Below are 23,573 nucleotides of genomic sequence, written 5' to 3'. Positions count from 1 at the left end.
CTATGTTATCTCTAAGGTCACCTTTCCCATCTCACAAGAATAGGGCTAAAGTTACATACAGTAAATTGGGAGAAGGCAAAGGATAACATCACAATTAACCACCTTAGCTATAAAGATATCCTGATGTTACTGTGGATGCTGAGTAGAGGTATTCTCAAATAAATAAAAAAAGTGCTAGTCATGATCAAAGTTCTAAGGAAAACAAAAAGGTAATGAATGCAAACAAAAGCCCGAGATAAGAGTAGGGCATCTAGTTCAGTGGAACATCAGGATAACTCACTCTCACTGTCTCAGTATACAGTTTGTCTTTCCTATTGAAAAGTCCCGGTCAGAAGTGACTGATCACTACATAAAAGAATGGATTTTTTTTTTTTTTAGATTTTATTTATTTGAGAGAGAGCGTGTGCACACTAGTGGGAGGGGGCAGATATAGAGGAAGAAGTGGACTCCCTGCTGAGCAGGGAGCCCCATGTGGAGCTGGATCCCAGGACCCTGGTATCATGACCTGAGCGAAAGGCAGATGCTCAACCGACTAAGCCACCCAGGCGCCCCCAAAAGAATAGATTTTAATGTGATGAATATCACCTCATCTAATTTTTACATTGTAATCTTGTCTTTGTAATATATGCTGAGTGCTACAACATACTCATTATTTTAAAGATAAGGGAAATGAGGCTCAGAGATGCCAAATCCCTAGCTTACCCAGGATCACAAAGGCATTAAGGGTCAAGACCTCAATGAATCTTGGAACACTGAAAAAATAAATTTAAAAAAAAGCGGGGGGGGGGGGGGGTCAAGACCGGGATCTAAACCAGCTCCGGCCCACATTCTTTCTCTACACCAAGGAACCACACTTTTTTTTGGCTTCCTTCCCTGACTTCATTATTTTTGTCAACAATCAACAGCATGAATCATTTATTTATGATTGCCCTCATTAAAGTCAATCTTCTCACTCATTTAGGTAAAGATGTTATTTTTTTCTTATTAGCACGAAGAGAAAACGGTTAACAAGAGTTTTGTTCCTATGGAAATGATTCTCAAGATGACAAGATTGAAAACATTAAACCCAGCTTAATATAAAGGGCCACAGTTGAAGTTTGTGAGGATGTGTCCATATAACTGTAAAGAATTTTTTTCTTCTTCTCACTTATATTCATCCTTCTCTTGGCTTCATCACTGCCAGTCCTGACAAAGACAATAATTTACACATAAATAACGCCTAGAACTTTGTTGTGCAATGCGGTAGCCACTAGCCACATGTGGCTACCAAGCCCTTGAAATGTGCCTAATTCCAACGGGGACACGCTGAAAGTGTAAAATACACAGTGGATTTTGGTTAGTACCAAAAAAGGGAAAACAGTTCATTAATATTTTTGTACTAGTTATATATCGAAATGCTACCATTTTGTATAAATTGGGGTAAGTAAAATAGATTAAAAATAATTTCACTCGTTTCTTCACTCGTTAATGTGGCTTCTAGAAAATTTGTAATTACGTAAGTGGCTTGCATTTGTGCTCGCACTATATTTTTATTGGACAGATCCAGCAGACGACGAAAAAGAGGGGAATTTCATTGAAAGGTAGTGCATTTCCTGAACGTTTCTGGACGGGAAGAGAAAAGGGAGAAGACTGAAGCCTGGGCACCGTAGGTAAAACCTACCAGGATAAATACCTGCCGTGAATTCAAAGGGGCGGGGGAGGGGGTGCATTTTGACCGTGTTCCTCCTTCCCTTCGCGGCTGCGAACCGGGCAGGTGGCAGAGGTTGTCCCGGAGCCCTCCTTCCCGACCAGTCCTCCGGCCGCCCGGCGCCGGGTCATTGAACACACCTGCGCGCCCACGGAGCTGCGCGTCCGCGAACCCCGGCGCTGCCTCCACGCCCCCTCCCCCCGTATTTTTATTTTCCTGGCATCAACCGTCAGTCTCGCACTTCTCTCCTGAAAACCACCGCGTAGGTCGGGCCCGCCTGGGGTAAGCGCCCCTCTCTGGCCTCGGCCGGGCGGCGGGGAACGAGATGCTCCCCCTCCCGCCGGGCCCCCGTGGCTAGCGGGGCTGTGTGGAGGCTGGGACGCCGCTCGCCGGGCGGCCTGCTGGGCCGCGGCTCCCAGCCGGCCGCGAACGGGAGCAGACGCGGCGGGCGCGCCCGGGGCCTCCGGGCCGCGGGGGGCCGCTGTGACCCGCCTTCGCCCCCGCCGCGCCGAAAGGCGGGGGAGCCGGGTTTTGGGGAGAATCGAAAAGCCGAGGGCAGCCGCGGGGGGCGGGCGCTCTGGAGCGGCGGACTCGGCGGGTGCTCCAGCTGCCGTCCGCTCCGCCCGAAGCGCCGAGGAGCCGAGCAGAGAGGCCCGCCGTCCTCCTCCTCCATGAGGGCCGAGTGAGCGCGGCGGCGAGAGCCGGCCCGCGGCGCCTCCCCCGCGTCCTCTCCCGAGCGCAGCGGCAGCGGCCCCCGGCGGAGGAGGAGGAGGAGCATGTCGGACGGTTTCGATCGGGCCCCAGGTGCTGGTCGGGGCCGGAGCCGGGGCCTGGGCCGCGGAGGGGGCGGGCCTGAGGGCGGCGGTTTCCCGAACGGAGCGGGGCCTGCGGAGCGGCCGCGGCACCAGCCGCCGCCGCAGCCCAAAGCCCCGGGCTTCCTGCAGCCGCCGCCGCTGCGCCAGCCCAGGACGGCCCCGCCGCCAGGGGCCCAGTGCGAGGTCCCCGCCGGCCCCCAGAGGCCTCCCCGGCCCGGGGCGCTCCCAGGTACGGAGCTGCTCTAAGGGATCCCGTCCTCCTGGGCCAACGCTTCCCCACGGCCCTCCGCGCGCGCCGACCTCGGCGCGCTGTTTCCGCCTCCCCCACCCACCCCTGTTCCCCGAAAGCATTCCCCGAAGGGCCCGGTTGTTAACGGGGTGGGAACGGGCCCGGAACGGGGTTTGGAAGGTGGCTGCAGGAATCCTTTGTGCGCCCCGGCTGGGGGAGGGGCCCTGTGCGCGGTCTCCGAGTTTTGCCGTCCGGGGAGGAAGTAAAAATCGCCTTCCCCTCCCAGCCCTGGAAAGGGAGACCTTAGGCGAGTAACCCCCTCTTTTAACCCCCGACTCCTTAAAAAAGAAAGGAAAAGAAAGCCCTCAAGCATTCATTTAGGAGGCAGGTATGGCCATAGATGAGCTAAAGCAAGTCTATTGTTCTTTTTGCAGGCTCTCTGTATATATCCTGGCGATAACCTTAAAATTCGTGACCGTTCTTGTTTAACTCTTAAAACCCAGCCCTTCTCATTTGATTTTTCAGTAGATAGTAAGTTGCTATACAAAGGAATGAAGGCGTCTAACACCTCGTTTTTCCTTTCTCAGAACAAACGAGGCCCCTGAGAGCTCCACCTAGTTCACAGGATAATATCCCGCAGCAGAACTTGGAGTCAGCAATGGCTAAACCCCAGGTGGTTGTAGCTCCTGTATTAATGTCTAAGCTGTCTGCGAATGCTCCTGAATTTTACCCATCAGGTTATTCTTCTAATTATACAGTAAGTAGGCCTTTTTACTGCAGTTCTGAGTTAATATTACTGGGATAATGTGGCTATTACTGTATTTCAGTAATCAGTATGCTGTGTTTTCTACTACACAAAAACATTGTGAATTCATTGAACTCCTGAAGAAGCAAAACTAATTCAGGAGTATATTTTGTAGTTACCATGGTCTAAGTATCAGAATGTAAATTGAGAGTAGACCTTGTCTCTTCTCACAGTTGTATTCCCAGTATAGAGTACTTTCAGGCTAATGCAGGATATAGTTAAGGGCATTGACGGCACAAAAAACTAAGATTTGTGTTCAGACTTAATGGACCATCTATAGAGTAACGGCCTGGCAAAGCTGGTTTTAAATTTGATTTTAGCAAGATAGCTGAATATTCATTGGTAGTTTTAGGGTAAATTACAACATGGTTTTGCTGCAGACTAACTTGAGGTGGGCTTTTGAATGTTACACATCCCGGCTCTGTTAAAACCAGTTTGCTGGTTCTAATTAACTGCTATTATGAAGACATGGAAGGGGTTTTGATAAAGTTTTTACACAGGTCCCAAGAACTTTTAAATTTTCAGATTCATCTTTGTCAATATAAGAACTTAAAAAAATTGGGGCGCCTGAGTGGCTCAGTGGGTTAAGCCTCTGCCTTCAGCTCAGGTCAGGATCTCAGGGTCCTGGAATTGAGCCCTGCATTGGGCTCTCTGCTCAGCAGGGAGCCTGCTTCTCCCCCTCTCTCTGCCTGCCTCTCTGCCTAGATCTCTCTATTTCTGTGTAATCTCTATCTCTGTGTCAAATAAAAAAATAAAAATTTAAAAAACTTCAAAAAAAATTGATCACATTTTTCTAAAGTGGGAGAAGATACAAAGCCCAGTTGGGATCCATAGAAAGGGATATGTCCTGGGTAAATACATAGCAATCAATTGTATGTAAGTGAGGCAGGAATCATAAGAGGGTTAAAGAAATGATGATACTTGAGCAGAAGTCTTATGTTTCCTGACTTCTTAGTTTTATTGACATTTAATACAGAATAGTGTACATAAAGGTTAACTCAAAAGTTTCACGAAGTGAACACTCAGGGAGCTAGCATCCAAATCAAGAAAAGGAACATCATCTACATCCCCCAAACTCCTTCCAACCCCTTCTAATCATCACTGCTCTCCTAGGTTAATTACTATTTTGACTTAACAAGTTTTGCCTGTTTTCAAAGTTTGTATAATTGGAGTCTTCAGAATATCTTTTTCACGCTTTTATTCAACATCTAATCCATGTTGTAGCTCAGAGTTGAAGGTGACTTATTCTCCTAGCATTCCATTGTGTGAATATACCATAGTCCCATTTGTCTTTTTTTTCCTCCTCCTTTGTCTCTTGATAAACGGTTGAGTAGTTTCCATTTTGGGGCTCTTGTGAATAGGGGTGCTGGTCTGTCCATGTGTTGGTGGATGTTTGCCCTTGTTTCTTTTGGGTACATACCTAGGAGTGAAATTCAAAGGACATAGGGTAGCCAGCTCTTCTCCTCCTCCCCCACCCCCTGAGATTTTTCTTTTAAATCTCCGCAGCTCATGTGGGGCTTGAAGTCAACGCACCCTGGTAACCAGCTTTAATAGAGAGTGCCAAATAGTTTTCCAAAGAGACTGTTTCAGTGTACACTGAGTAGTGTGTGATTTCCAGTTGTTTTGCTTCCTTGTCAGCATTTGGGATTTTGTTAAGTTTAGCCATTTTGGTGGGGGTGTGGTACCTACTTCTGGTTTTAATTTGTATTTACATGTTAACTAAGGGTGGTACACCTGTTTTGTTACTTCTTGGAGGGGGGTGGGAAGGGCAGTGCTTTCCTTCCATTTTTTGATAGGAAAGGTATGGGAAGGCTGTAATTTCCTATTTCAGAAACTCCATGCACCTTAGACTGCCCAGGAGAAAGCTTTGGGTCTGGGAAGGGGAAAATACAGGCAAGCAGGAAGAGCAGTTGATTTGGGGTGAAAGGGGCTGTCATTCATGTAAAGTAGAAGTGAGAACAACTTGGGTTCTTGCCAAAAAGTTGTATTTGGCTCAGGAAAGGAATGATTAGAGAGCTGTGAGTAGTTGAAAAACTAGTAAAGAATACTTACTTTCAAATAGCCACAAAACTTTTTGGTTTGTCTCCCTATTCACTTGGGCCATTCTGTGATAGGAGGGATGCAATTTTTTTCAGAGTTCTGTACCAACTAGTTTGCATAGTTCTGCATATTTCAAGTGACTCCTGGGCTACAGAGCAGTGTACTGAGCCACATTCACTTAACTTTGAGCCATTGTCCTCTGTTAGGCATTCCTTGATACCCTCTATTAGATCAGCTACTTCTGTGTTCAGTCTGGCAGAGCACAGAGCAGACTGGGAGCCCGTGGCTCATGTGTGGCCTACAGTATATCTACTTTGGTGCTGGTGGGTTTCTTTTTGGGGGGTGCGGGGGGAGCTCCTTTTAATAAGCTAACAACACTTAAATTAGATGTTGCAGATCTCAGTTTTCTGGTTTCTCTTGAAATCCCAATATGTGGTTGTACTAGACTATTTTTTTTCTTACTTACTGAGAAAGAATGGGAGCCTGAGCCAGGAGAGGGACAGGAAGAGGAAGAGAGCTTCTCAAGCTGACTCTGAGCTGAACATGGTGCCTGAGGCAGGTCTCGATCTCCCCACCCTGAGATCATGACCTGAGCTGAAATCAAATTTACCCGACCAAGCCACCCAGGCGCCCCTGGGCTGTTACTTTGATAGAACAAAAGTGGTCTGGAGCTGAGTGGAGGCAGCCCCCTTAGATGGAATGTGTGAGCTCTAACTGCTCACTGACTTGTCTCATTTGTTTGTAATCCACCTTGATTCTCTAATCATTCAAGCTTGCTCCCCCTGCTCTAGTGCATTCTCTAGTCTTACTCATTTACCCTTTTACCTCTGTCAGTGCTAAGTATTTTTCTCTGTCCACTTGGTCACAGAATAGCAATATCCTTGTTTTTCCTTGACTCTTAGGATAAGGTCTTGTTGTGACGGAGACTTTTCCTTGTAGTAGCCATAATTCACTCACTTGTTCAACAAGTAGTTATTTACCATTAGTCAAGCACTGCGGATACAGCAGTGAACAAAACAGACAAAAATGCCTTGGGTCTGCTTTTATATGCAAGAAAATCTGGGTATCTTTGAGCTGGATCTGTTCTAAAGAATTCATGCTTTTTTTTTTTTTTAAAGATTGAGAGGGCAAGTACAGGGTGTAGGGTCAAGGGAGAGGGCCAGAAATTCCAAAGCAGAATCTGCACTGAGAGCAGAGTTCACTGCAGTGCTCGATCTCACCACGGAGAGTTGATGACTTGAGCTGAAACCAAGAATTGGCTGCTTAACTCACTGTACCACCCAGGCACCCCAAGAATTCGTGGTTCTTTCTAAAAAGCCTTTATGATAGTCTTTTGTTGTGCTTTCTTAACCCTTCCAAAATTCTGAACGCTTTTATCTTAGAGTCTTTCCTCTAATCCAACTGCTAGAATTTCTTGCTTTCTGTGCCTTCTTACCAGGGAGTTGCTGTATCTGTCTGTTCCTGCCTATTGCTGCTTCTCTGATGATAAACCATTACATCTTGAATATTTAATCACAGGTCAATTACTAGAACCAAAAATTCTACATAGAAATTCATAAAGCATTTATTAAGGGGCAGCTGGGTAGCTCAGTCAGTTAAGCGTCTGCCTTTAGCCCTGGTCATGATCCCAGGGTCCTGGGATTGAGCCCTGCATTGGGCTCCCTGCTTCACAGAGAGCCTGCTTCTTCTCCCTCTGCTGCTCTCCCTGCTTGTGTTTCTCTCTCTCTCTCTGTCTGTCAAATGAATGAATAAAACCTTTTAAAAAAAAATGGCATTTATTAAGAGACCGAAATCCCCCTACTACACTGACACACAACACACACACACACACCAGCATTTTTGTAAGAATACTCCCCTCAAGTTACTGCCTGTTTGTCTTCTGCCTTTCAGTAGTGATGTTCTCCAAGATGTAAAAGTGATCAGTCTTAGTATTTATTTCTCACTGTTCAAACCTCTGCTGACTGATCCCCGTAATTGAATTGCTACTTCCTTTTGTGACCTTTCCTGGTGCTCTTTGGGTCTGAAAATCTATGCTGTAAACTCTCATCCCGGTAGACTTTGACCACAGTACAGTCTGCACAGTTTAACAAGTCCCAGTGTGTCAGGTCTGGTGCTAGGCGCCAAGGGTACCATTTCAGTCTTTTAGGAGTTTCTCTTTATAAGAACTGAATGGTTAAGATACTAATTTTAATTTTTTCCTCTCTGTGCATAGGCTTTCATTCCCAGGATGCCACCATTGTTCTTTCAGATTTCACCTGTGAAATTATTCTGTAGCATTTGCTTCTATGACTACTTCTTTACTGTATGCTTAGGGCACTCTGGAAGTATTTCATCTTTCCAACCTGCGGGTCATTCCTTCTTTGCTCAGACTGTGGTCCCTGCAGTTCTCTTTTTTTTCCATTTTATTACCTGCCTTGGTGATCCTATCACCTAGAATCTGACCACTGCCTCCCTGTCTACTGATACCTGAAATCTAATTCTCCCTCTGAACTCCTGGCTGTGTTTCCATTTGTTTTGACTAGTTCGTGAGGATCTCCCATTGAAACTTAAATATTAAAAAGAGTTTATCTTGTGCAAACGTCTTATTTTTTTATATTCTAACTAGCTGCCCAGGCTGAAAATGGTGTATTGACTCATTTCTTTCACACTCTTGCCACCTTCAACCCAGTTAACTAAAGTCGCCTTCTTGATTATTCCACCATCCCGTTTCCTTTTATTCCTGCTGCTTCGGGTTAGGGTTCTATCTCTAGCAGTGCTTTCAGAGTATCTTCTGTGAAAAGTGCGTTTTCTATCTGATGTCCCTCCTAATGTCAGAATTCTAAGAAAAATACATAAAACTTTATTCCTCAGCTTTCAAGCCATCTAACTCCACTTTGAAGACTGACAAATTTTGTTTTTGAAAAATCTGGTACTAGAGAAATAAACACATTAGAGTCCTCCTTTTTTGCCCACAATATGCTATGCTTCCTTTTGTTCTTGAAACAACAGGTTCTGATGGGGCACCTGGGTGGCTCAGTGGGTTAAAGCCTCTGCCTTCTGCTCAAGTCATGATCTCAGAGTCCTGGGATCAAGCCCTGCAGCGGACTCTCTGCTCAGTGGGGAGCCTGCTTCCCCCCTCTCTCTGTCTGCCTCTCTGCCTACTTGTGATCTCTGTCTGTCAAATAAATAAATAATAAAATCTTAAAAAAAAAATCAGGTTCCGATCAATTCCCTGTAGTTGTTTATTTTTGGTAATCTCTACACCCAGTGTGGGGCTTGAATTTGTGACCCTGAGGTTGAGTCACCTGCTCCACTGATGGAACCAACCAGGCACCCCCCCTTGATCAATCAGTCCCTTGTAATGCTTATAATCAGAGCAGCTCTACTTTCCTTTTTTACTTTCAGACTTCAGACTTTTTTTTCTTTTTAAGGATTTATTTTAGAGAATATGTACTCGTGCACGTGTGAGTGGGGCGGGGAGGAGCAGAGGGAATGGAATTTACAGTGGATTCCCCGCTGAGCAGGGAGTCCAACACATGACTCTGTCTCACAAACCTGAGATCATGACCTGAGCCAAAATCAAGTCTGATTCTTAACCAGCTGAGCCACCTAGGCACCCCCAGACTTCAAATTTTCTTAAGAGAAGTTGGTCTTAACTGAAAAGACTGAATTTTTGCCACAGTGAATGACATTCGATACAAACCAGAAATTAATACCTTCAGCTGGGACCTGTACGGTTCCTGCTTTTTTCTATCATTAATAGGGATACTATGAGTCTATAAAACTATATATCAAAAATTTGTTTTTTTAATCTTTTTTTTTTTTTTAAGATTTTATTTATTTGACAGAGATCACAAGTAGAGGCAGGCAGAGAGGGAGGGGGAAGCAGGCTCCCCGCTAAGCAGAGAGCCCAGCATGGGGCTCGATCCCAGGACCCTGAGATCATGACCTGAGCCTAACCTACTGAGCCACCCAGGTGCCCCTCAAAAACTTGTTTTTAATTGTAAAGCTCACATATGTATGTGGCTAATATTAAAGTATATTTAATGTATGCATTTATAATGATGAACAGGTTTCACAATTTTATTAAAAAATGGTCAGTATTCATAATAGGAGCATTTATTTATTCCAGAGCTAACTACTGTTATTCCTTGTCTATCTTTCCAGAGCTTTTCATGGTCTGTTAATTTGTTAAAATTAAACTGTACGAAAATAATGGTTCTGTGTTCTTTTCGTTTAACATATTGGTGATTTCTGTATTGTCATATCTTGTTAGGTGCCTGTATGATCCCTTATGTGGGTAGAAGGTGGTATATTTAACCTGTTCTTTGTTGATTGTTAGATGAATTTTTGGCAATGAATATTCTCATACGTATGTCATAGTTGGGTTATAAGCCTTTGTCATTTACTTGGAGTATAGCATAGAGGTTGGAAGTACAGGATTTGTTCTGTGCTGTTCTTCTAACTAGGTGTGTGACTACACAAATTAAGTTGGTACATGTCCTTCCTTGTTCATAACCTAGCTGCTGTGCCTTTGCTCAGTGGTTTTTCCACTGGCTTTCAAGCCAGTTTCCCTGTGTTCCCCAAGAACCTACACGATTTCCCCATCTGCCTCATTGATCTTGTTAGCTATCGCCCCATCTTCAGTTTCCCTGTTGTGGCTTTTCTTTCTCAGAGGTGTCAGGTAAGCACCTATCTTCTTGGGGCCTACGAATTTCTGGAGCCTACAACGTAGAAACTCTGTCCTCAGATATTTGTATGGCTGGGTTTTTTGGTTTTACTTTTTTCTTTTTTCTCAGATTATATAACTCTTCAGAATTCTTCCCATTTTTTTTGTTAATTTTTTAAAGATTTCATTTATTTATATGAGAGAAAGTGCGAGAGATCACTGAAGGAGAAGCAGACTCTGCTGCTGAGCAGAGAGCACAGTGCGGTCCTTGATCCCAGGACCCTCGGATCGTGGCCTGAACTGAAGGCAGGCACGTAAATGACTAAGTCACCCAGGTGTCCTTCTGTTCTTATTTTTTAAAATTTTAATTCCAGTATAGTTAACATACAGTGTTAAATTAGTTTCAGCCCCCCCCCCCCTTTTTTTCCATAGCATATCCTAATGTCTGAATCATGTCTTCTGTGGTGGAAGATCGGCTCCACTGGAGGAGGATTTTGTCTCCTTGATTTTTGCCAAGACCATACCCCCAGCACCTAGAACGGTATTTGGCACTTAGTATGCACTCAGCAAAGGGTTTTGAATGGGTAACCAAAGTGACATAACTGCTCTGTACTCATTTCTTCCATCTGTGCACAGGGAACAGTAATCCTTCAAAGGTTTTTGGGATTGAGACAGCCCTGCAAAGTTCTTAAACTGTCACATAGTATACGTGCAATTGGTGGCGATTAGCTTGTTAATCAGAGTACCATCCTACATACCAAGGAGCATAGCTTTTTATCATTCTGCTCTTCGGGTACTCTTAGGTATAACCCTTTAGGTATGCGAATACAGTTATGGCATTGGAATACGTTTTAGTATTTTCCCAGCAACGTAGAAATTTGCTTACCTAACGCCTTGTTGTGTGCTAGTCACTGGTCTAGAGATGTTTATTCATTAACTCACTTACTCCTTCACACAGCTATAATGTTTATGGTGAATAAATTTGAATTTCATCAATATTAACTTATTTTAGAGTCATTTTTAAGATTTTGAATTTATTTTTAAGTAATCTCTGTAGCCAGTTTAGGGCTCAAACCTGAGATTAGGGGTTCCTTTCTCTGCCAGCTGAGCTAGCCAGGCTCCCCTAGAGTTGAGTCATTTAATTTGGATTGAGTTTTGAGCTGAGACATTTAATCTGTCTCTTTACCTGTTCTGCTCAGCAAACACTGTGGGCATGATTCAGGCACATGAATCCTCTCTTGCTGGTAATTTTGATATTGGTATTATAGTGAAATATTGGTTTAAATTTTCTCAGTTGTCTTGTAAATCTGCCAGAATGAGAAGACAACTTCCTACCCTGTTAGATGTAGTCCTTCTGCTATAACATAACATTTTGGCCATTGGGTGAGGAAGAATGATTCAGTGTGCTTAATTTTATTGAGGAAAATAACATTTTATCATGTGAAGGATTGTTGGTGCTAGAGACTTCTCACTTTAAAGCTGCCTCAGGTTCATTTTATAGCCAGTTGCATGGATTAAAACATTTTTTTAAAAACTTTTCATCTATAGGAATCCTATGAAGATGGTTGTGAGGATTATCCTACTCTGTCAGAATATGTTCAGGATTTTTTGAATCATCTTACAGAGCAGCCTGGCAGTTTTGAAACTGAAATTGAACAGTTTGCAGAGACCTTGAATGGCTGGGTTACAACAGATGATGCTTTACAAGAACTTGTAGAACTCATCTATCAACAGGTAGGTTGACTGATGGCACACGTCATCATCACATACTTCCTTAAAGCCCAGAGGTGCTCGTTGCTCCTTCACCTTCACATGCACAGGCCTCCATGCTCCTTAACTCTTTATGGTTCATGGGAGCTTTCAAGTCTCTGTTGTATGAAATTCCTGTAGCTTGGTGATCCAGATCTAGAGCCAGACTGGAGATTCAAGGCTCTGTACAGGCAGTTGAAAGGAATATTGGGCATTTATGAGGAAGGCTAGGTAAGTATCATACCTTTTTTCCATCCCCCTCTTTTTATAGGATCTGAAATTAATACACAAACAGAGTGCAATTCTGTTCTCCTAGGTATTAAATTATATAAGCACTTTTGGAGTATGGGAGGAAAAAAAGAAAATCATGGGAGAACTTTCTTCCTTCATAAAGAAGTCCAAAAAAAAAAAAAAAGGCCAGGCCATAAAACACTGTCTTGAGTTTTAACATTTATGCTTATGTTTATTTTAAATTTCCGGTGATTTCCATCTTAATCCCATAAGTCTAATGTCAGTCTAGATTGTTCAAACCTAAATTTTGTGTGATGCTAGCATATTGGTCTGTGACAAACTAATGCTATTTTCAGGAGGAACAATATTCAGAGCTGGGTTTTTGAAGACAAATTTAAGGGCACTGTTTGAAACGGACCAAAAACAGTAGGAGATAAAAAAACACTTAAGTTTATATTTCTATTTAAGTCATTGCTGAAAGAGCAACTTGAATTTGGAATATATTGAAGGGTGATTATGATGGCAGGTAATTTTCATCCTACCTAATGTTTCATTTGACTACCTTCACAACTTATTCTGGGTAGTTACTGGACCCCTCAGTATGACCTGGCCAACTCTCGGATTTCTCAACATGCTTGAGATTTTAGGAGTATAGAATTGTTCCATTTGTCCTGATGCCTGCTTTGGGCCCCTAAGTGGATTGTAAAGAAATATGAGAAGAAAATGGGAGAAATTGTTAATGCTTTTCTAATTTCTCTTCTATTCAGTTTCAACTCTTCTGCCTGGTTCTAGTTCTTCAGGGCTGTAACATAACAAACGGCCGTTTCTGTGATTATCTCAAAGTCAGTTCTTCAGCTACTACTCCGTGTTTGTCAGTATTCTTTGTCCGTGATACACAGATTCACCAAAAGTTCTTAAATTTCATTGGGGGAATTTATTCATAGCAACCAACAAAAGAAGACCTGTAATAAAAATGGCAGATTAAACATATATTTTCAACTTTGATTCCTCCCCAAATACCACTACAATGAAGGGGATTTTAAGAAACCAGAAGCCTATAGGGGCTGAGATGAGGAAAGGAGACGAAAGTACCAGTTTTGGAAACTAGAAAGGCAGATCTAAAAAATGTGAATTCGGAGCCAGTACGGAAAGTTGAAAACCACCGTGACTTAGTGTGGAATCTCTGAAAGACTCTAGGACAAGGATGGAATGACTAAAAGGATAGCTTTAAAATCTTAAAAAAAAAAAAACAAAATAAAAAACTAGACTCTCTACATCTTTTTGTACCAAGTATCCAGTTTGAAGTTTTATTATAACCCTTCTTGGGAAGTTATTGAAGGGAAGTACTCCACCAAAAAGGAAATTAAGTCATGGATGAAGATCCGGAAACCACAAAACAAATAAAAATAAATAAAAACAAAACAAAACAACAACAACAAGAAAACCACAAAACAGAATTTTATGGGAGTGGCTAGATGGATTTTCTCCACCATCCTGAAAGGAGATCCGCAGACAATAGCTGGAGCGGGCTTCACTGGAGCAAGGCAGAAGGCTCCAGGCAAGATTCCCTGACAAGATGAGCGTAATTGCTGTGTTCCAGTGTTCTAAGAAGAAACTTGGGAACTTGTGAGTTTAGGGGTAAATCAATGAGCTGTAAATAAAGAACAAAGTAGAGAAAATTTAAGTCTAGGGAAAACAAAGTTTTTCAAGAAAGGTGGAATCTGCATATTGCCTGGTCCACCTGAAACTAATCAAATCATGGTATGACCATGTTGGTAGGTGGTGAGATTAGGAAATAGTGGAGAGGAGTGGGGGTAAGCAAGATAAAAGCTGGATATTCCTTGTCCATGTTGGGGAACTATAAGAAATAATGCCCAACTGAAATCACAGAGCGTGGATATACAGAGGTTGAATCCTTTTCAACTGAAAGAATTGAAAATGGTTGTCTGTGGGAGTGGTTGAGGTTATAGTGGGGAAGTAGGAAATTTTAATAACAAGCCATGTGAAACTTCCATGTCTTTAAGTTGCGTGTGATAATTTTAAAACTAAACTAAAGGAAAACGGGCGATGGCCATAATGGGAAAAGGATGATTTTTGAATTTCAAGTCTTCTATGGCACCAGAAACACATCCATGAATGATCTCAGGAGAAACCAGTCTGTTGTCTTTACAAGCAAGGAAATAATTAGAAATAAAAGACCTAATAATTAGGAAGTACTTACTACATGCTAGGTAATGTTGAACACTTGACATGTAATTAACTCGTTTAATCCTCCATGATTGAAGATACTACTCTTATCCCTTATTTTATACATATTTTTTTTTTAAAGATTTTATTTATTTATTTGACAGACAGAGATCACAGGTAGGCAGAGAGGCAGGCAGAGAGAGAGAGAGAGGAGGAAGCAGGCTCCCTGCTGACCAGAGAGCCCGATGCGGGGCTCGATCCCAGGACCCCGGGATCATGACCTGAGCCGAAGGCAGAGGCTTTAACCCACTGAGCCACCCAGGCGCCCCTATTTTATACATATTTTAACAGAGGTTAAGGAACTTGGCTTAGGTTACTGCAGCTAGTAAGTAGACCCAGCAAAGGGTCAAAAACGTTTATTACTTCTAGACTACGGTTAGCTACTATCTTTGTAACCTTGGTCAGGTCCCTTAACCTTTTAACGTGGTATCTAATATTAGGTGGTGAACTACGTTCTTTACTATTCTTTAAAAACTGCAATTAAAGTTAAAGCTTCCTGAGTACTGTTTTGGCTATATCACACTGTCTTTGATATGTAGTGTTTTTTTCACGGTCTTAGTTTTTGGAAAAGCTTATCTTTATTTCCTCTCTATCCCAAGTGTGTTTGGAGTATTCTTAAATGTTAATCTCTTGTATGGTTTACCATACAAGGTACCATTTATCACCTCTTTTAGGAATCAGACGGAAGCCCAGGGAGGTTGAGTGAGGCCAAAGTCTGTGCCAGCCTATGCCTGAAAAACACCACAGAACAATCGTTTGCAAATATTCTTACTCGTAATTAGCACTGTGCAACTGGGTACATGTACCTTATGCAAAAATTGATTAGTATAAAGAGGTCTTGTCTGTTTGCTTTCTGGTGACTTCAGGTAAATGATGGGGAGAACTTAAACATTTTCTTCTTGTTCTTGGTGAAAAGTTGGGAGGGAGAGTTAATTTCCTTATTGCCTAAACACTAAAGACTTGTACATTTGTACGGTTTGGTCAGTTTTAGGGGTGGAAATGTTTTCTTCTTTAGATTATTGCTCTTAAGTATTTGCATTAAGAACAACGTATTTGTGTCCTAAAAAGGTTTTTTTTTCTTTTTGAAAGGCCACGTCTATCCCAAATTTCTCTTACATGGGAGCTCGCCTGTGTAATTACCTGTCCCATCATCTGACAATTAGCCCACAGAGCGGCAACTTTCGACAGTTGCTGCTTCAAAGGTCAGTGTGAATATATGAAATTAAGGGGAAAGTTTTAGACCTACTAGAATTTAACCATTCCTCTTTTCTGAAGACTGTACATAATAGAAGGTTACAGGGGAAGGTAGGGAGGACCATTATTTGTATTCTAATATTGTATATACTATTAAAAATTATAGTTCCCCCATATCAGTCTTTTTTTTTTTCTGTAATCTCTGCCTTTGGGTTTTAGATGTCTTGGTTTTGTTTTTTTTTTTTAAAGATTTTTATTTATCCATTTGAGAGAGAGCACAAGCAGAGGGAGTGGCAGAGGAGAGGGAGAAATAGACTCCCTGCTGAGCAGGGAGCCTGATGTGGGGCTTGATCTCAGGACCCTGAGATCATGACCTGAGCCAAAGGCAGACGCTTAACCAACTGAGCCACTCAGGTGCCCCTGTGCCTTTAGTTTTGTGCTTAGAAGGCCTTTCATTTCCCAAGATCTTAAAAATGACCTCTTACATATTTCTTAGTACATCTGTAATTTGGGTTTGAGTGGGTTCTAGTTTATTGCCACAGGTTGAACTAGTTTTTCCCATACCACTTTTTAGAATGATCCATTTCCTTATTGAGTTGAGCTGCTGCCTTTATCACACTACATCCCTGTATTGAGGTTTTGAGTCTAGAGTTTAATTATATCTGTTCACCACTTGTTTTATTCCTATTTTATTATACTACTAAAAAGCTCCCAATTTTTTAATATCTAGTATGCTTGGTCCCCTTCCCACATCTCTTGGGTAGAATCTCCTTTGCTATTCTTTTTTTTTTTTTTTTCCTTTGCTATTCTTACATGCTTCTTTTCTCCAATGAACTTTAGACTCAGTATGTGAAATTTCATTGATCTTTTTGGTATTAGATATTTTTGACATGAACTTGAATTCATAAGGTAATTTAGGGAAACTAATTTTCTTATGAGAGTCGTTTTATTCAGTAACAAGGTTGCCTTTGAGTTTGATAGTTGGTCCATTAGTTCTTTAAAGATACTTTCGGTGGTTGCAAAGTATTCCATCATGTGGTTAAACTGGACTAGAACAGACTGAAGATCCCAACAATAGACTCCAGAGACACTTGAAAATTAAGCTTTTGATAGAGATGCTTCACATATGTGTGTAAAGGGTAAATTGTGCTGCTCACACCACTGGCTAGCCATTTGTCAGGGAAGAAAACAAAGATGGGTTCTTGTCTCTTTACTCCAAAATATATTTCAAATCTATAAAAAACCTTAAAAGTGCAACACTAAATACTAAAAAATTGACAGTATTGACAAATCATAAGTTGGTAAAGCCCTTTTAAGCAAGACATGATATCCACAAGTCCGAAGACAAGAGATTAAACCTAATTACATATGGATTATAATATTGGGAAGGATCATAAATTTATATGAAGTAAAAAATGGGAAATTTATAAATTTATAAAATTTATAAATGTATAACACATGGCAGTGAATACTAATATGAAAAGAGGGACCTCTTAGGCATGAGTAAGAAAAAGACGGTTTTGTTTTGTTTTGTTTTTGTTTCAAGATTTTATTTACTAGTGGGAGAGAGGAAGGGAGAGGGAGAGAGAAAGCACAAGCAGAGGGAGGGACAGAGAGAGAGGGAGAAGCAGGCTCCTCTCTGAGCAGGGAGCCCAGCCCAGAGCCTGATCCAAGGACTCTGGGATTGTGACCTGAGCCAAAGGCAGTTGCTTAACCAACTGAGCTACCCAAGCACCCTTAAAAAGACCAGTTTTTAATTTTTAAATTTTTTTAAAAGATTTTTAAAAAATTTATTAGAGAGCAAGAGAGAGAGCGAGCATATGAGCAGAGGGAGAGGAAGAATCAGACTCCCCCTGCTGAGCAGGGAGCCAGATGTGGGGCTCAATCTCAGGACCCTGAGACCATGACCTGAGCAGAAGGCAGACACTTAACTGATTAAGCCACCCAGGCACCAGTTTTTGTTTTTGTTTTGTTTTTAAGATTTTATTTATTTATTTGCTAGAGAGAGTGAGGGCATGAGAGAGAACTCACAAGCAGGGGGAGCAGTAGGCAGAGGAGAAGGAGGCTCCCTGCTGAGCCGAGAGCCCAGTGGGGGAATCAGTCCCAGGATCCTAGGATCATGACCTGAGCTGAAGGCAGATGCTTAACCTGTTGAGCCACCCAGGCGCCCCAAGACCAGTATTTTAGCAGAAATATTTGGAATGGCTTTAAGTAGGTAAAATTTGGGGAAAATATAAATGACAAAGTTCTGAAAAGCTATCTAGCCTTACCTTGATGAATAGCTTCTGGAAAGGCATTAAATGAGCACTTCTGGGAGGTAGCATGGCAGAAAGGCTAGCTACTTTTCCCTTGGATTTCTCACCCCTGCCTATGCCTTAAAGTCACCCTAGGGACTTAAAATAGGGCTCTAAGACCCTGTCCTCATTCTTTGGAATTCTGATGTAGGTGGACTGAGGTGGAGCCTTGGTGGTTTTTTTAAAGCTTACCAAGTGATTGAACTCTAGCTGTGGTTGAAAACCACTCTTCCACGTCTCTTCTGACTACCCCATCTGTGCTTCCATAATATTGTAATACTGGCAAAGATACTAATGGAAGTGCTAGGCCTTTAGCAAGTAAAAAGCAAGGTATAATTCTATTAACTTTAAAAATATTTGTGTATTTTGAAAAGTTACCTCTATAGCAGTTATCTCTGGGTTTTATGACTTTGTTTTTTATATGTTTCTGTTTTTAACCTTTCTGAGATAAGCATGTATTGCTTTTCTAATTGAAAAATCGTTAACTTAAAGTTTGTTTAGAGGTGTAGGTCCCTCTCCTCTAGATAATCAGTGAACTACAAGGGTAGGGATTTACTTTTGCTCTTGGATGAATATATCTTAATGTATAATCTAATAGTCATTGCATCTATAAAACAAAAAGGTCATTTCATCAAAGCTACCAATAAAGTAAAAGGAGAGTAGCCAGTAAGGTGCTTGGATAACTAAACTGGCATTAATTAAGTTATCCTTTCTATTATTAGCCAGAATGTTTCATTTATAGATATCCCAGCTTTTTTTTTTCTGATGAAGAATTAATGTTTAGGCAACAACAAATGTCTTATCATATCTGACTCAAACGAAATGTTGCTTGTTTAATATAGCTTATAAGCTATAGGCCATGTAGACACGATAAATTATCTTGGGTTTATGGTTGATTCACAGATTGACCGGAGGTTAATTCTTGGTAAGCAGTGACTTCTTTTTCCCTTAAAAAATTTATTGTTTTTTTCCAAAACCAACCTCAACTGATTGCTTATACATGGAAGCCATTCAGTCTCCATAAACCCCTCTTTTTGTCTTTAACAGAACTGTCAACAATCAGCTTTACAAAACACATAACTTTCCTAGAACTTTTTCCGCCACCTGATCAATAAAGATAAGAAATATTTAACGCCAAATTGGTAAACATTTAAAGTACATTTAAAAAATCCTTTTTAATAACAGCTGACTCCGTAATTCACTGACATAGGCAATGACAGGTTTACCGTGATTGGTTCAGATACTTTATAGGATGGCAGATGGGCAAGTCAGGGGAAAATAAAGCTAGGGAAATGGTTATTTGACTCCTTTGGTCTCTGGGATATTAAGACCAAACTAATTGCTGTCTGTTTCTATGTGAATTTCAATTGGGGTCTTTCCCCTCCATTTCTCTGATTTGTATAACGGAAATTATTAAGGATAATGGGCTTAATACGACTTCATTTTATTTTCAGCTTAGTTGGAGACCATCTATCTATATCTATATATCTATATAAAGATGTCTTTCAAAGTTCATGTACTCAGAGTAGAACATTTACAGAGACAATTTGAGTAAAAACAATGCTTTCAAAAGAAATATACAAAAAAGTGCTTTCTTGACAAAAAGCTGATAAAACAAAGATGAGGCATTTTCTTTCTTTCTAGGGCCAGTACGCAGTGAACCTCATGAAACCTGTGTTGCTTAAAGAGATTACAAACCTGATCCAATAAGAATAGGTGAAAATAAACCCATTAGTTTCTTAAAACTAGGAATTTTCATATGAAAAAATGATGCATGTTTTGGTCTCTACAATAGATAGGAACACTTTTTACTCCAGAAAGGGCATTATTGGTGCGTGGTGCTTGTCTCTGTATTGCTTGTGGACAGCGAACCCGCCAGCTGGTCATCCTGTTTGTTCAGAAAACAAAGCAGTGTGTGGCTCTAAAAGGTGTGTCTTCCTTAGATGTCGGACCGAATATGAAGTTAAAGATCAAGCTGCAAAAGGCGACGAAGTGACTCGGAAACGATTCCATGCGTTCGTCCTCTTCCTGGGAGAGCTCTATCTCAACCTGGAGGTGAGGAGAGATTGTTCTAAGTCCTGACAAAGCGTGGGAACACAAACTGATGCAGGGTGGATTAAGGCCGGGTGAAGGGAGAGGAAGAGATGGTGCCTCACTGGCCACTCAGGGCAGTGCCTGCGTTCTAATGGAATGTCCCGTCATGTTTGTTTCTCCTGTTTGCAGGGAGGCTGCTGGGAAGTAGTTACTGGGAGTTTTAAAAAGTCTATGTACTTTTGGGGACGCCTGGGTGGCTCAGTTGGTTAAGCTGCTGCCTTCGGCTCAGGTCATGATCCCGGCGCCCTGGGATCGAGTCCCACATCGGGCCCCTTGCTCAGCGGGGAGCCTGCTTCTCCCTCAACCTCTGCCTGCCATTCTGTCTGCCTGTGCTCATTCTCTCTCTCTCTCTCTCTGACAAATAAATAAAATCTTTAAAAAAAAAAAAAAAAAAAAAGTCTATGTACTTTTGGAAAGCCATGGTTTCCTTACAAGTGTAAGCTCTTGAAGTACAGATAATCATACCTGTTTGAATTCACACATTTCATGTGTTGACTTTCAGGTGGTGACTCAAAAGCAGCCCGCTCTGCAGAACACACAGCTTTGAGTTGAAAGGGCAGGGCAGGCACTAGAATATCTAGGGTTCTTTCCACCCTAGTTCACCCAGGATTGTTCTTCTTGGTCCTGTTTTATAAATTAATCTTCTACATTAAATGCTTTTGTTCAAAGTCTGTAGCTAAACAAGTTTGTAAATTGGTGGTATATTTGGGTATATGTTAGTAAGCAAGTAAGTGCTGAATATTACTTTGTAATGGATTTGCTTGATTTTTTTTTCTTTGACTAGTTAATCCCAGAGATAGGTTATACCTTCTTTAACTTTGATTTGAAAACTTAATCGTAAACACTGCTGAAAAGACCTTGGAACCCACCACCAAATGTGCATCTTAGTGCATCTAAAAAGTCCCTGTCCAATCTGGTGCCTAATTTACTATCCCATTTTACCATAGATGGACCTTTTTTTTTTTTTTTTTAATAAATTAGGGACCATTCCCAGCATGGAGCTCGAACTCCCAACCCTGAGATCAAGAGTCACATGCTTTGTCAACTGAGCCAGCCAGGTACCCCTGGATGGACTTAATTTTTTAAAAATTTCATCCATTACTCTTTCAGTTTAATTTTTATATAAGCCAAAATAAGAACATTCATCTAAAATGTGCTGTAAATGAAGAGTCTTTTTAAGAATGCAGGTGTTTCCTCTGTGGATGTAATGATGCCATGTCTGCGGGGAGTATAAAGTTGAGGTATGGCTCCCAAGCCTATGGCTCTTCTGGCTGGAGAGCTACCTTACTTAGACGATTCTGATGCAGAACAGTATTTTTAACTAGTATAAAAAATAAGAAAATGCTACATGTTCCAAAAAGGGTGGTAGCTTAATCGGCCTGAGAATGCTTTATGAAGCAATAATTTATAAAGGTGACTTAGGTTATCCTGACCATATGTTATGTGTGATAAATGGAAATTTTACCTGTAGTTTACTGGTTGTATTAGAGATCTTATGTACATGTAAAATAAGTCTAATTTCGTGAAGATACCAGAGCATTTCTGATTTTTGTATTGTTAAACTTAAAATACTTATTTTGCTAACACGTTAGACCATTTATCTGTTGTAATATTTTGGCATCGTTGCTTCTCATTTTCTTCTGTCCCAAAAGATCAAGGGAACAAATGGACAGGTGACAAGAGCAGATATTCTTCAGGTTGGTCTTCGGGAGTTGCTGAATGCCCTCTTTTCTAATCCTATGGATGACAACTTAATTTGTGCAGTAAAATTACTGAAGGTAGGTTTTATGTATGTTTTTCTTAAAATTAATCTTTCCTACCGCATTTATGATTTAAAGGAAAGTATAGTATGCAGTGAATTCAAGATTAAATTTTTACTTTAAATATTGACACTTTGCCCTTGAATTTAAACATTGGAAAGGCAGTATGTACTGATTTTTAGATTTTATTTTTTTGAGAGAGCGTGCATGAGTGGGATGGGGGGGGCAGCAGAGGGAGAGGGACACGCAGACCCCATGCTGAGCACAGAACCTGACATGGGCCTCAGTCTCATGACCCTGAGATCATGACCCAAGCTGAAATCAAGACTTGGACACTTAACCAACTGAGCCACCCGTTCTCCCCTGTACTGATTTTTTAAATATGAAAATGTAAATTTAGAAGCAAAAAAATGGAAGTCCTTCACCCTTCGTCTCTAAATTTCTTTTCCTTCCTTTCTCATGTCTGTATTTGTGCCATCATAAAATCACCCTCTCTGTGGCTTTATTATCTAACAACGATCTTCGATTTTTGCATTGCCGAAAAGATTTATCTTCAGTAACTTCACTTCTACATGTGCAGTTGTTTATGTAGGTTCAGTTGCTACACATTTGGTGGGTCAGTGAACATCGTATAGTTTATTTTGAGAAGTAATGTCAAGTTTCCCTTCTAAATGCCAAACTGGTGTGTGTTTGGTTGTTGTCCTACTGACAATGAGTAAATATACTGCTTTCCCCATATTCTTATCGGTGATGGATATAATCAACCCGGGTTTGTTTTGTCATAGGTGATGGATGAGTAAAAACAAAAATCTCGTTTTGTGTTTTCCTGATCATTTGTGAACTTAAGCATTTCTTCACGTTTGTTAGCCTTTTTGTTTGTTTCTATGAATTATTTTATATCTGTACATCTTTTTCCCCTGAAGTTTGTATTTTTTTTTAAATTCAGGGTTTCCATACTTTCTGTGTATTTCAAAAAGTAAAAGGTTGATTAAAATTTTATAGCCTAATTTCCATAGAGAATATACCCTATAGTCATTGACACATAAAACCTGTGATTCAGGTTCTGCTTTAGTTTCTCTCAATCAGAAAAAACAGGGTATTAGAGATTCCTGACTGTTAGGTGGTGGAGAATAATTGGGGATATTTAACTTATCAAATTCATTTTATTCAAAGAATGCTTGAACTGCTACTAATATTTTTTTAATAGAACTTATGTACTTTACTAAATTCCTTATTTTACTGATTATCTGCTTTTTTTAGTTGACAGGGTCAGTTTTGGAAGATGCCTGGAAGGAGAAAGGAAAGACTGATATGGAAGAAATCATTCAGAGAATTGAAAATGTTGTCCTAGATGCAAATTGCAGCAGGTGGGTAGCTAGCCAGCAGATCTCAATTTCTTTTTCTGTAGAGATTGTTTTTCATCTATTATATATACTATCATCAAAAGAGTTGAAATCTTACAAATCTACAGAAGTATATTTTCTTCAAAGGTATAATATTTTAGCTATGGCTTGTGTTCACCTGACCTTTTTTGTTCAGTTGTGTTTATAAATTGAAAAGGTTTAGATTTTCCTATGGTGAGAAAGGAGTCCATTGAAAAGTAAAATGATTCAGACTTTAAATTGTTCAATAAATACTTGGATAAAGTACTGTTTTAAGTCCAGTTAGAAGCATAAAAATAAGGATAGCCACTGCCTTTAAGAACCATATAGTCACAGTTAGATGAAACAACTTTCAAGGCTGCTTAAAAAAAGGTTATGTCAGTATAGCAAATGTCTAA

At 40.9% G+C, this 23,573-nt stretch overlaps 1 protein-coding gene across 3 annotated transcripts in view; it reads left to right on the top strand.

Annotated features, from left to right (window-relative positions):
* The first annotated feature begins 1,814 nt into the window (after nucleotides 1-1,814).
* Nucleotides 1,815-23,573, top strand: part of PAIP1 (poly(A) binding protein interacting protein 1) — a 31,798-nt gene continuing 10,039 nt past the window's right edge. The window contains exons 1-7 of one of the 3 annotated variants that reach the window (XM_047729799.1): nucleotides 1,815-1,969; nucleotides 3,319-3,488; nucleotides 11,773-11,958; nucleotides 15,541-15,653; nucleotides 19,883-19,994; nucleotides 21,686-21,811; nucleotides 23,054-23,160. In XM_047729799.1, the coding sequence (XP_047585755.1) occupies nucleotides 3,390-3,488; nucleotides 11,773-11,958; nucleotides 15,541-15,653; nucleotides 19,883-19,994; nucleotides 21,686-21,811; nucleotides 23,054-23,160 (743 nt within the window). In that variant the 5' untranslated portion in view covers nucleotides 1,815-1,969; nucleotides 3,319-3,389. Of the gene's footprint in view, nucleotides 1,970-2,208; nucleotides 2,732-3,318; nucleotides 3,489-11,772; nucleotides 11,959-15,540; nucleotides 15,654-19,882; nucleotides 19,995-21,685; nucleotides 21,812-23,053; nucleotides 23,161-23,573 lie in introns of those variants that run through there. The other 2 variants (XM_047729797.1, XM_047729798.1) reach the window with 2 other exon arrangements.

This window comes from Lutra lutra, chromosome 5 (assembly GCF_902655055.1).
Source record: "Lutra lutra chromosome 5, mLutLut1.2, whole genome shotgun sequence".
In the NCBI taxonomy this organism is placed as follows: Eukaryota; Metazoa; Chordata; class Mammalia; order Carnivora; family Mustelidae; genus Lutra; species Lutra lutra.
Note: the sequence above shows the minus strand (reverse complement) of the source record. Positions and strands in the feature narration are given on the sequence as shown.